The following is a 14,647-nucleotide window of genomic DNA, read 5'->3' as shown; positions in this document are numbered from 1 at the left end:
TGCAAATCAACAGAAAATTTGCTAATTAAGAAAAAACGCAAAAAGCAAGAACATTTTTATTTATTTTTTATTTACAAATATCACAAATAGTGCAGTTCAGATCATTATAATAATAATATAAGGAAATGAGGGAGACTAGATACATATCTACAGTTAAACAAATATTGTGCTTAAAGGGAATTATAAACGTATTTTCAAATGCCTATAAAGCAACGTTACTCTTTAAGTGTCGCCAGAGTAAACATTAATTAATATATCTTTGTTTTTCTATCTGAAAATCAATTGTGGTTCCTTAAGAGATTTGCAGATTTATGCAGGAGAAATAAACAGTTCATCACTTCACTATGCCAGAAGGAAAAACCAGGATATGAAAGGAAAAAAGAAGGGCTAAAGGGAGTGACCGGCAATGTATGGTGGTTAAACTGAAAATGTAGTGAGGTGGAAAATTTTTTATGAATCATTTGAGAGATATAAAACGCTTTCAAAATGTATTTTGAGCGGAAAGTCGACTTTCAAAATCATCAATTTTGGTGGGTACGTTTAGAGAATAGGTTTTTTAATATTAATAAATAAAGACGATAAATTCTATAGTAATCTAATTAGTTGCTTAGGGACAGTTGAGGAAATAAGAATTAACTATTATGATCGAAAATAAGTAATCTTATTCAGTTAAAAGTTTCTGTAAGAATAAGAAATTCAATATAATGATGAAAAATAAATAATTGATTCTAACATTGATTTCTTGATAAATTTCTATTAAAAAATATGTTTCTAAACATCTCATTAGTTTACTGTAAATTTTTTGATACATTTTTCGTCGTCGTTATTTAATAATTAAAAAAAAAACAATTCTGAAAACGTACCCACCCAAATTCATGATTTTGAAAGTCGACTGTGCGTTTAAACTCAGTGAATATACATCGTAGAAACGTTTAAATGTCCCAAATGATTCATAAAAAAATGTTCCACAATGCTACATTTTCAGTTCAATTACCATACATTGCCGGCCAGTCTTTTTAAAGGGTACCGTTGTACATCGGGCATGCGACTATTTTAAATTGTGGGAGGGCCACTTGAACCGTTGAAATTGTGTAGACAGTTCCTTTAAACATGGTATTTTAGGCTGGTTAGTGGTTAGAACAATTTATAAAATATCATAATAAACCATAATATAATAATAGATTTTAAGCAGTAAATGTAATTGTAGTTTTATTCTTAATCGAAAACAAATAATATCTTTTCTGCAATACTCATTTTCTGAGGTTCAAAAAATATCATTACTCTTATTTTATTTCAAAGTTAATTCAAATTGAGAAGAAAATTCAAGTGTTTACAGGCTAAATTATATACGCTGTAATATAAAAAGGTTGATGTCATGATATACAAGTATTAACGTAGCTGCAGGGATCTATATAATCGGTTAAAATTGAAAATTGTGTCTTTCTTATTTTTTTCCAAAACAAAACAAACCAATTTATATAGATTTAAATGTTTTAAGCTCAAGTTTTCAGAATTAAAATTGAGAATATCCCTTTTTAAAATATAACAATTACTCATTTCATGATTTAAAATACATTCTCTCATCCTTTCATTCATGAACTCCATTGATCACAGGGAAAATACTACATTCTTTCATCTTGTAGGATATTTTCCTTTCTAAAACATTCTAAGCAGCCTAATTATCTAGAAGGTTATTTTAAACCAGTATTGGACGGAATACCGTTTTTAATTAAGTTTCATTTCATTTCTGGTTAGTCGTGTGATATTTAAATCTGAATGCTATTAAATATTAGTTTATAAATTGATTTTAGTTTTAAGAGTTCTACATTTTTGCTTTAAGGAGACGCCCTTTAACTTGAAATTGCCATATCCGATAGATATCAAGCTAAAATGTGTCCTATTCTGTTTCTATAGAAGTAATACGATAAAGGTGACATAAGAAATCAATCTTTGACGACACTCGTAAATTCAGGGGACAGTCCATTCATAAGTTCGAAATCTGTAAATTATGAAACTAAATGAAATTCCGCATCATTAAAAACTTTCAATGACCCAAAAATAACAAGTAAATAGGTTTTAACAAAATAAATAAAAAGCTACAATACCTAAAATGATAACTAGAAAATTGTGGAATAGGTAGACGACATTAAATCAGTACTTTTGTTGTTACAAGGCAAAAAGTTATACTATTAAGTTATCAAATCACTTGAACTGGGTCTCGAGATTGAGAATTATCAAGGACTCTCTCCCTTCAATGCCGGATATTCCTGAAAAAATAAAATAAAATTATTTGTTAACAGGAAGTTCTGTTATCCATGCCCTGTAATATTTTTATTAAAATTATTAATAAAAATGTTTTTATTTCAGCTGCAATACCAAGCCAGTCACTCCCTTTAACGGGATAGTACGCACTACAAGTAAACTCATGATAAATATTACGTCATTTTTCATTGTTCAGTGAAAATACAATTAATTTAATATGGTGGTTTGGTTATACACTTGGTTATTATTTCGTGAAAAACTTATATTTTTTTTACCAAAAAATGTAACAATAAAAATTATTCGAGAAAAAAGCGAAAAAATTTGCAATTTTTCGAGAAATTATCCCATAATTTTTTTACGAAATTCCTTTCGCAAAATTTATAATCGCGAATAAAAGCTAAATTTCGTTTGCTGGAAACCCTAAAAGCATCTTTTAATATCTATTCTAGCAGTCTAGATTAAATATCGTCGGTTTTATACCAGTGATCTATTCCAGCAGTCTAGATTAAATATCGTCGTTGATATACCAGTGACCTATTTTAGCAGTCTAGATTAAATATCGTCGTTGTTATACCAGTGATCTATTCTAGCAGTCTAGATTAAATATCGTCCTTGTTATACCAGAGATCTATTCTAGCAGTATAGATTAAATATCGTCGTTGTTATACCAGTGTCAATTAGTGTTTACAGAAAAATCTCGTAAGTAACCCTTGCCAGCACCTATCAAAACCTAGGTAAAAAACTACGGTTTTCTTACCCCTCTGTGTTGATTCTAATATCTTCCTCTGGGTCCATAATATGCCCGTACATACATCTTCTGTACTTCCAATCAACAACCAGTGCAATTCCTGTGCAGTTCACAGTTTACATATATATTTAAAATACTATACAATGTACCTATGTACCTTTGAACTAACCTACTGTATACCTGTGAACTAACCTACTGTATGCCCGTGAACTAATCTACTGTATACCTGTAAACTAACCTACTGTATACCTGTAAACAAACCTACTGTAAAACCGTGGACTAACCTACTGTAAACCCGTGAACTAACCTACTTTATACCCGTGAACTAACCTACTGTATACCCGTGAACTAACCTACTGTATACCCGTAAACTAACCTACTATACACCCGTGAACTAACCTACAGTATACCCATAAACTAACCTATGATGAGTGCCAGTATTAGTAGAAAAAGCCAGGAGTATGCTAACCCGTAAATCAACGGTGAACTAAACAATTGATTATAATCTAGAAAAAAAATTAGTTTGAAACTTTTTAAAAAGATCTTAAACCCCCGGAAAAATAAATCCAGGAGTTTTTAGCCATTTTGCAGACTTAAAGAGGTCGGCGTTTATAGAAATACAATGGTGACGCCCTAATGTTAAATCTTATAAATCAAAACTGAAAATAAAAATAGTCATCCTTGTATTGTTATAAACGCCGATCAATGTAATATTTCCAATTATGTTGAGTTTTTCTTTTTCAAATTAAAGGGATATATAATATCAAGAATTCAGAAGAAAAAAAAACAATAAGTACAATTTTCATCACTAGCAATTACCCCCTCCCCACAGATATTGATATATTTTTCTCATTTAATAAATATTATTTTATAAATAAGATATAATCCAGGTATTCCTGAAGGGCATAGAGCAGGGATGATGTGAGTAGAGTTTACAGGGTGCAGCAGAACTATTGCTTGACAAATCATATTCACTAAACAACAGAAAATATAAATATTTAGTAAAATGATTTAATCGGTGAAAGTTGCATGAGTTATGATCAGACACACAAGCAAGCAAATATATAAACAAAGATTCCCATATTTAAGAACCAATGAAAGAACGTGTGTATTACAGCGTATTTTGCGCTAAAAAAACACGCAAAACAGTTGTGAAACAAATCAAATTTTTGGCCGGGCTAAATTGTTTAAAATTTGCCACAAAGGATTAGACTGTAATGACTCCATATCGCATAACTCTAAAAATATAAAGTTTCTGCATTCAATTGAGTATTTTGATGGTTTACGAAATGATTAAGCACAGAAATAAGAAAGTTTTAGCCTACATGGAACCCTGAATGCAAGCAAACTGACTGAACAACGTGCAGTCGTATCTGAAGTCGCATTCTTTGTGGGTAACCTTGAATATACTGACCTTAGTGTACCAGGATAGCAGCAAGGATCTTCACAAACCTCATGAGTTGCTCCGCAATCACATTCCTATATAATTTGTTTCCGTTCTGAACAATGCAGAAAATCTATTTAAAGGGACTATATGAATATATAATTCATGCTTGATCAGGCAAAGATTTTTAGGATACTGTTAGCATTGCCATCTCTGCATGCGGGTCACCTGAAAGTTCAAGTAGATATTTTGAGGGAGTATTTATTACATCAGACATTTTTTGGTCTGAATTTGTGCTTTTCATTGTTTGTTAGAGGTTTAATTTCAGTTTTTTTAAATTCCAAAAGTTTTAAGGAAGGAATTAATGTTTTCTTATATAGTTTGAATACAAGGAAATTATTTTTGTGCATCAACGTTTTCTTTCTTAAATTGGGCTAAAATGTTACTTTTTTGCTTTGAAATAAAAAAAAATTGAATCTAGAAATTTAGTTTTACAATGTTATATGTGTAATTTTTATCTCATGTTACCTTCCATCTAATGAGTAGAAAATTGTACTCAAAACTTTGGTCCTCTGAGTGAAAATGAGAATTATATATTCGATTTAAATAGAGCTAAATTCAGGAAATGTTATCTAATTCTCACTTGAGTATAAATCCGCAAGAGAAAACACAATAAAAAATAATGAGTTTTCCCGCTCTCTAGTTTTTCAGCTTTAAAATAATGATATCTCTAGTTTTTCAGCTAGAAAATAAGGATATCTTTAGTTTTTCAGCTAGAAAATAAGAACATCTTTAGTTTTTCAGCTTTAAAATAATGATATCTCTAGTTTTTCAGCTAGAAAATAAGAATATCTTTAGTTTTTCAGCTAGAAAATAAGGATATCTCTAGTTTTTCCGCTTGTAACTAAGGATATGTATATATTTTCGCTAGAAAATAAGGATATCTCTAGTTTTTCCGCTAGAAGATAAGGATATCTCTAGTTTTTCCACTAGAAAATAAGGATATCTCTAGTTTTTCCGCTAGAAAATGAGGATATCTCTAGTTTTTCCACTAGAAAATAAGGATATCTCTAGTTTTTCCACTGGAAAATAAGAATATCTCTAGTTTTTCCGCTAGAAAATGAGGATATCTCTAGTTTTTCCGCTAGAAAATAAGGATATCTCTAACATACTTGATCAGCCATTGTGAAGTGGACATGCAAGTGCACACTCATAAAATTGAACTTGAAATTACGTCTTCACTTCCTTTAAACAACTTTCCTACCTCTGGCTGTTCGAGGACACCATTCCCACAGACTGGGTCAGGTGGAGGTTTAGGAGGCTCAGGAGGATCAGGATTATCCTATAAATAAAACAATGTACAGGGGTGTAAATATATATATATGTAAAGTTGTAATCTTAATTTGTTATTCAATAAAAAAACTTAATTTATATCCTCGTACACGATGTTTCATGAACTTGCTCCATTCTTCAGTGAGGTCTGTTCGTTTGTATATTTGATCGTTTATATTCCGATCAGAACTCAGGAACCCTTAAGCCAATTTACCTCAAACTTGGATTGGAAAACTCAGGAGATCATTGATATGTTCTTAGCTTGGTTTTCAGATTCTAAGCTGAGTGGGTCTACTTTTAAAGGGAAAAATATCTAAATCGTAATTTTTATACCAAGTGCGGGTAAAGGGTTCATTTTAAAAGAATCATTTCAACTTCCTCATTTCTGGAATAATTTTTTCTGCCAGATTTGAAATGTTTTATTTGCTGAATTGGGAATATAAATAATTTTTTGAGGAAAAATTAATTAATTTATGGGTAAAAAGTATCAAAAAGGATGAAAAAACTTGTCTTTTTCCGCTGAGAATCGATGAATAAAACAACAATTCTTGAAAACATGTATCTATGAATTTGTGTATTTTTGTGTGTTTGTATGTTTGTTTCTTCAATCCCTTAAATTTACTAGTTCGACCCAGAGGATCGTTTCCTGCATAGTGTCGGGGCAATTTTTCAAATTCCACGGGCAGCGCCAGGTTAGGCCATGTTGTTTTAGTTACTTTCAATCATAGATTAATAACAGTACAGACAGAACACTATATGTCGTCTTTTCATGCAGCGTTTAATTACAAGACAGAGAAAGAGCACGTGCGTAAATCCTTTGGGCCTCTGCCTCAGGTTTATTGTGAACGAAAACCCCTAAATTTTGAATCTAAATCTTGAAAATACATCATTATAATTACTATTTAAATATATATTTATAAAGTATCGTGCAAATCAGAATAGAACTTAGCTTAGTAGTTGGTTTAATTATAATATTAGGACGTTAATATTATTTTATTAAAGGAACTGTAGACGTAATTTCAAATAATCCTATAAAATACTCGATCTCAATTATACCCTGATACTATTAATCTGAATATATGAAAGGATAATAATTGCTTTCTTTTTGCTGCTGATTAAATCTGCAATTCATTTGGATGAAAAAGCTGCAATAAAATATTAATAATCTTAAGAACATTTCTTTAATTTTTGCTTTGACAATTTGTTTAAAATATGCGTCTACAGTCCCTTTAAAATCATTAAATATTTACCTTACAAGTATCATCCTCTGTTATAGGGCTTGGAGGACAGGGTATACTAGACCTCGCTAATTCTGGATCAGGTTGGGTTTAGGTAATAATTCATTTTTATTATGTTTAGATAAAATAGACATTTTATTATTATTATTAGCGACTTTTATTATGATTTTAATAAAGGTTTTGACCTCGATAATTCTGGGTTAGGACAGATTTAGATAAAATCCATAGATATTATTCTTATTTTTATTATCATTATCATCAACATTATTTTATTATTATATTTATCATTTTAAGACAGGATTGGACCTTGCTAATTCAGGGTGAGGAAATAGTTTTGGATGGGATTGCCAGGAATCCCCCAAAGTTTTGTTTTCAGTTATGGTTAAGATAATAATTCATAATGATATTATCATTACCATTTTGTGGAGAGCAATCATTCATATTTGCAGCAAATCTGTTAAAGTTATGGACAGAGCAAAAAAAGTTTTAAAGAGAAAGAACTCTCTTCTTTAAAAATTACTTTAAACTCAAAACCTGCCTTTTTTCTTAATATTCACAACTCCCTGGCCATCTGAAAAAAGGAAAAAACAATTTTTAACAGTTGCAAATTGCAAATAGTTCTGCATAAAGATAGATAAAAGATCTTCTTCTGAATAAAAATGTGCATTATCTGTTTGTTATTTTAGTGAGACCTCACATGATCCTTCTGAGAGCGTTTTGGAACTTTTAGAGTTAAGAAAATTTTGAAAATTCATCAAAAAAATTTACAAATCTTTACTCTTTCAAGGTACTTCAAAAGGGACTGTAAAGGAAAAAGGAAAGGGGGTACAGGTTGAAACCTAAGCATTTTAGGAGTTGATCGATACCCATGAGGGTTCTAGCTGATGTTCCTGTCTCGAGAAATTGATATAAAACTGTGTCAAAATTATACAAAAATTTAAAGTTTAAACAGATCATATTCAGCAAATACACAACCAATCTGAAAACAACGATATCCAAGAGGAGCCTAAGAAACTTAGGTTTGCTTCTATTATTATTGAATCAGTATCACGAGACTCCGTCTGTAACACGTAACCAGAATTCTCCACTGGCATTGGTGGGAGTTCTGGTCACGTGATACGGACGTATAAATAATAATATCAATTATATCTTTTATTAATAAAAAAATTATCAAATTCAAATATTAATAATAATTTCAGTTGAACCTCCATGCAAAGACGGCAATACCCGATTTACAACGGTACCCTTGAAAGCTTTATCTAATCAATACTGTAGATGATTTTGTCATTCTTCTAGTTATAAAAAGTGATCAATTCAGAAAAATAAAATATGGTTTACTCCAGTAGAAAATCGCAAGTCACACTTTAAGAAAAACACAATTGAAAATAATCATTTTTCAAAATTATAAACATTCAGATCTTCGCTTGCAACCCCTTTAAAATTAGTGAAAAAGTTATTGCAATTTAGGTTTTCTCTTAAATTATTTCAAACAGAGGGATGCGAAGTGTCCTGGGAGTCTAGTCGATAAAATATTACTCACTCATTGGCATACTTTTGAAGCATGATTTAAAAAGTGCTGGTTCGCTGATGACTTCGTGTATTCTGCTCATATTTCACAATTAAAACAGTTCACAAATTTAATTTTCTGATATTTAAAAAATACTGTCAGAACATGATTTCGGATTGGTATTATTCTAATATAATGATACTTTCCCTAAAATAATTCTCAACTAAGGAACCTTCTCAAAATGCTCATTTTGGATTCAGCCGCAGTACAAATTAGTTCTTTAGTAATAATGTCAATAATAATAATGATGATTTGATCAATGCCATAAGTAATAAGAATTTTTTACGTCTGTCATAGGACTTAGGACTTTAGAATACAATTTTTTCATAGCAAAAATAATTTCAAAACGTAATTTTCAATTAAAATTGTAAAGAAATGTTCCTGTGTTGCATTGCTTGAATACTGCAGAATGAGAAATCCTTAGATCCTCCTCCCATTATATAGTTACCATCCTAGTAATATAAAATCCTTAGATCCACCTTCCATTATATAGTTACCATCCTAGTAATATAAAATCCTTAGATCCTCCTCCCATTATATAGTTACCATCCTAGTAACATAAAATCCTTAGATCCACCTCCCATTATATAGTTACCATCCTAGTAACATAAAATCCTTAGATCCACCTCCCATTATATAGTTACCATCCTAGTAATATAAAATCCTTAGATCCTCCTCCCATTATATAGTTACCATCCTAGTAATATAAAATCCTTAGATCCTCCTCCAATTATATAGTTAACATCCTAGTAATATAAAATCCTTAGATCCTCCTCTCATTATATAGTTACCATCCTAGTAATATAAAATCCTTAGATCCTCCTCCCATTATGTATTTACCATCCTAGTAATATAAAATCCTTAGATCCTCCTCCCATTATATAGTTACCATCCTAGTAATATAAAATCCTTAGATCCTCCTCCAATTATATAGTTAACATCCTAGTAATATAAAATCCTTAGATCCTCCTCTCATTATATAGTTACCATCCTAGTAACATAAAATCCTTAGATCCACCTCTCATTATATAATTACCATCCTAGAAATATAAAATCCTTAGATCCTCCTCCCATAATATAGTTACCATCCTAGTAATATAAAATCCTTAGATCCTCTTCCCATTTTATAATTGCAATCCTAGTAATATAAAATCCTTAGATCCTCCTCCCATAATATAATTACCATCCTAGTAACATAAAATCCTTAGATCCTCTTCCCATTATATAATTACCATCGTAGAAATATAAAATCCTTAGATCCTCCTCCAATTATATAGTTACCATCCTAGTAATATAAAATCCTTAGATCCTCCTCTCATTATATAGTTAACATCCTAGTAATATAAAATCCTTAGATCATCTTCCCATAATATAATTACCATCCTAGTAACATAAAATCCTTAGATCCTCTTCCCATTTTATAATTGCAATCCTAGTAATATAAAATCCTTAGATCCTCCTCCCATAATATAGTTACCATCCTAGAAACATAAAATCCTTAGATCATCTTCCCATTATATAATTGCAATCCTAGTAACATAAAATCCTTAGATCCACCTCCCATTATATAGTTACCATCCTAGTAATATAAAATCCTTAGATCCTCCTTAAGAAAAAGAGGAGATCTAACATTAATCCCGATATCCATTTAAAAGTTCTCATCTCTAGTAACATAAAATGCTATCTAAACATTTTGTTAAAAACTGGATTTTGGAAAAGTCTTCTTAACTATACTTAAGTTCTATATTTCATGATCATAGTTTGACTAACCTTTGGATTACAAGGAGCATAAGCTGATGAATTCCCTCCATCATGATCAGCTCCGAAATTATGGCCCACCTCGTGCGCCATTGTGTTAACTGTACTATTCTAAATATATTGATAAATTGATCTTGGGTGTAAAAAATTATGCAACAGAAACTATGTTGTTCTTTTAAAATTTAGTTCATATTACTGAATAAAAGTTTTAAAAAAAGGAAACTTTCCATTCTGATTTTTGGGATTTATTTTTTTAGAAAATATTTCTTAACCACTCTAATATTCTGTTTGGTTTGACATTTTTAATTGTTCAAGGTTTTTTTATTGCCGAAAATTTACTACTGGAAAAACTTTTGAAAAGGGGGAAAAACTTGCTACTTTTGATTTCCTTTAAAAAAATCATTTAAGCTTCGAAATTCGACCTCCCCGGCAGAAATTGTGTAGTTTTTATTTGTTTGTTTTTTGGTTTATTTATCTCTAGGTCCCAGTTAGGGGCATATTGATTCATATGATTTAAACTAAAATAAACCCGTCTATTTGGGAAACACCACATGGTTAAAATATATAAATTTTGAACATTTTCTCAATTTGTATTCTGCTTTCTGAATGAAATATTAAACCGTCTAGTGATGACATAATTGAAATTTTTAACAATTGATAAACTTCACTGAGAAAACGGTACCTTATCAGAAGGCTGCATGCGTGTTTTTGTGAATCCTGTATTCCCCGCCTTCTTACACAGCCCACCCACTGTAGCTAGGCCAACCACACACCCAAAATCCCTGAAAACATTTATTTACAGAATTTTTCGTAGATTTTTTCTTTTCACATTTCTAAAATGCCTTTGATCTGAGATAAAATCGTTAAAAGGAAAAATATGATGATTTGGTGTTTGAACTTATATCATCATTTTTATCTTATGAAATAAAAATGTTCAATCATACCTATATGTTAGTAAATGCGCTAGACAGAAAGCTGAAGTGTCGAGTTTGGAAAACTGAGAAAGAACAACACCTAAACATAACAAATTGTTGGAGGTTTCTCCTACTTAATGGGTTTATAGGCGTAATTTCAAGTAATCCTCCATGCAAAGAGGGCAATGCCTTTACAATGGTATCCTTGAAACCTTTGACTGTTCAGAGAGAAGAAAGATCTCCCTAATTAAAAAATCGGAACCCGAGCGCGATTTAAAATTTTTTGGAAAATACGGTTCGGGTCTGAGCTGTCGTCGGGCCTTATTTACGACTTGAGTTTTCAGATTCAAGCTGCATCTTATTTTCCACAGATTTGAGTTTAAAAAACCGGTTTAATATTCTATTTTGCGGATTTTCAATATAGGAATTGACGCATTCCGGGTTTTTATGAGAACAATACTCAACAATGAGCCTAATTCTCCACTAAAACCAACCAAGGTCGGTTTTATTTTCATTGGGCCTAACTCCTTAAGTCGAGCCGAAGATCTTGCAGCTGTCAATAACGTGACACAAGCTGTCGCCAGAGTTGGGTCGAAGATTGGGTCTTGTGACTGGTACAGAGTGACCTCCCGCAGCTCATCTCTTACTTATAAAACTCAAAATATCGAATGTTTTATGTGAAAAGCGGGTTTAAACAATCAAAAGTGAATATTTATTTGCTGCCGCCTTTAGAATGTAGCTAGCGATATTTTTTAAATATATAACATAACACCTTGTAAACTATGTGTTACGCAATTAAAAGAGTTTCCGTAGATTAATATAGATATGTCCGACAACCTTTATCAGTTAAAAGAGTACGGCTGAGAAACAGGGATGCTCCTATGGTCAAATGAAATTACGCGTTCAGTCCCTTTATTCAGTGGTCCATGAAAAAACAAATAAAATTCTTGTTGTTTTCTTGAATATTTCTCAGGAACTCATGTTGAATTATAATGAATGTGGGTTTAAAGACTTTAATTAACCTCTAATGAGAAGTAAAATGTCCAATTCACATCGTCGTTTCTCTATCTTAATTTTCTTCCTTGCCTAAATGCTGCACTTGAGCGGAGAAAACAGAATGGAAAATTATAAATGATGAGAGAGAAAATAATCTCTACTACTCTACCTTCATTATTGCAGCCGGGAACTAAATTCTTGAGGGTCCAAATCTCTGGTTAACCACACTCGTCATAATTATTCTCTACAGAGGCCGAATTTTAGAATTTAAAGCGTGTCACTGAACCGCCAAAACCGGTTAAATGCTCAAATCTCGAAACACTGAATACGATTTCAAGTGGAGCCAACCATGTTTGAGCCGCGTTTCAAATTTGAGACCCAGCTCTAATTCTTTAAATTTGACAGGCATTTGGGGAATATAAAGCTAAAAAAAAGAAGCTATAATACTGTTACATCATTAGTTAAATGTTTAAATAAGACATAATAAAAATTTTTGAAAATATTGTTTTGATTTACACTAGTTTTACATCTTTTCAGCAATTCTTCCTCTAAAATATGTTTCCCATATAAATCATATATTCTTGCATTAAAAAAACATAAGTAATTAAAATCTTGAAAACCTCCTGGTGTGAACTTTTTACGAGCGAGTGGGCGAGGGATTGAAATATCTATGAAATTATTGCGAGTACAATTCCTTGAAGTCTGAGATATATATTCTGGTTTGGAGGATTCTTCAGGATAGAGTTCATATATATTGTATTCAGACTAGAGATATAATCCTGAACACAGAATAATAACAATAACAATATCAATAACAATATCAATAACAATATCGATCACGATCACGATCACGATCGCGATCATTTATTGCTTTAGGACAATTATTAACTCTTTTGAAGCCATTTTTTAACACCTCACATATTCTTTTTTTCCCCCCTAAAATTAATTATTTTTATCAATTCAGCATGCAAGCATAGGTATATTACATCTGGGGGAAAATAATTTTTAAAATGGAGGGGTGGGGTGGTTTTACTAGAAAATATACACCCCTGAGAAATGGAGTGATAACTTTATTTAAATTAAATATAGCTCTGCACTGTACTGAATGAAAATGTGATTTAGTATTTACCTATGACAACGAGAATATCGCAGGCTAGATTACGCTGGCCAAAAGGAACGTCTTTAAATTGCAACATTATATAAATGAAGTTTCTGGCATTTTCCAGGGAATTTCAAAATCTTCTAACCTTCGGGCTCGGTGGAATGCAAAGTTTTTTTTTTATTTTACAAACATTCAAACCTAATATTAATATACATTTTGCAACTCTGCTTTTATTATTCGACTGAACTCACGTTTAACTATCTTACGATTTGCTGACAGATTTTCTATACCCTTCTTTTTCTAAATAAAGTTTACACCGTCGAAACTTCAATCTTCATGAAAATTTGAATAGATTAGGATTATAGGCATTTATTATGAGATAAAAAATATAAATCTAATAATGTTGATTCAATTCCTAAAGCTCTTGATCTACCGGCGGCGAGGAGAAGTAAAATTATTAATTTCTCCATTTTTCATCAGTTTCCTCCAAAGCAGGACAAGCGTCTATGTTTGAATTAACTTGTCACGGCATATTTAGACAGTTTTTACTCTTCTGAAATTCAATAATAAACAGATATTAAACCTATATAAGTATACTAGAAATTCAAGGCGCTTCGCGCCCTTCTTTCTAGCCTTAGAGGGCGCTTCGCGCCCATCTTCTAAATTGATTGTGAACATGTTCTCTTTATGTACATCGTAAAACAAAACAAAAATAATTCGCGGATTTTCACAAAAAATTTCGCGGATTTTCAAAATTTTCAAAAATTTAATGACGATCGAATTTTGATGGAGACAAATATTTAAAATTTCAATCATTCATAAACCTTCCCAGGGGTCCCTAGATGTCCCACAAAAATGTGGGCCCGATCGGTTCAGCCGTTTTGACGTTTATTGGATACAAACAGACAGACAAACAGACAGACAAGCCAAATTTATATATAGATTAGTAATCTCTGTTTGACAGATTGTATACCTGATTTTAACTAATTAACTAGATAATACTTGTTTGTTTGGCTGTAACGTTCGATGGTTGTTCACTAGGACAGACCCAAAAACTAAAATTGTCACCAATAATAAGACTAAGTGCAAAGATGGTTACCCACATCATATTATAATCTATCTATTAAATCTAATCAGACGCAATATTAATGAAATCTGTCTAGACAAATTGTATGACGTTATTTTATGTGACCCACCTTTGTCACCGGCATGGCCGATTCAAAACGGTACCCTATAAACATTTGACTGACGAAGGATGAATGTGATATAATTTTGTTATCCAAAAAATCTTTTTTACGATTACGCAATTAATTAGTTAAAATTTAAAACTACCTTGCGGCGCGCCC

General features: G+C 31.4%; 1 protein-coding gene across 2 annotated transcripts; it reads right to left on the bottom strand.

Moving 5' to 3' along the window:
- Positions 1–45: 45 nt before the first annotated feature.
- On the bottom strand, positions 46–12,997 carry LOC111704717 (disintegrin and metalloproteinase domain-containing protein 10 homolog). Of its 2 annotated transcripts, XR_002765871.1 has the most exons (16): positions 12,894–12,997; positions 12,369–12,413; positions 11,234–11,303; positions 10,972–11,071; positions 10,302–10,400; positions 8,913–8,983; positions 8,505–8,566; positions 7,503–7,535; positions 6,977–7,038; positions 5,659–5,736; positions 4,425–4,489; positions 3,907–3,984; positions 3,433–3,497; positions 3,020–3,110; positions 2,106–2,267; positions 46–202 (listed from the first exon to the last, which is right to left on the bottom strand). XR_002765871.1 is itself a non-coding variant. In XM_023477039.1 (15 exons), the coding sequence occupies exons 1-15, from the start codon at positions 12,946–12,948 to the stop codon at positions 2,252–2,254; spliced, it is 990 nt and encodes a 329-aa protein (XP_023332807.1). In that variant the 5' UTR covers positions 12,949–12,997; the 3' UTR covers positions 2,103–2,251. The 2 variants fall into 2 exon arrangements, 1 of the variants encoding a protein (XP_023332807.1); XM_023477039.1 differs by lacking the exon at positions 46–202 and having other exon boundaries at positions 2,103–2,267.
- Between the last annotated feature and the right edge of the window lie 1,650 nt (positions 12,998–14,647).

Source organism: Eurytemora carolleeae, unplaced genomic scaffold, assembly GCF_000591075.1.
Source record: "Eurytemora carolleeae unplaced genomic scaffold, Eaff_2.0 scaffold460, whole genome shotgun sequence".
Taxonomy (NCBI): Eukaryota; Metazoa; Arthropoda; class Copepoda; order Calanoida; family Temoridae; genus Eurytemora; species Eurytemora carolleeae.
Note: the sequence above shows the minus strand (reverse complement) of the source record. Positions and strands in the feature narration are given on the sequence as shown.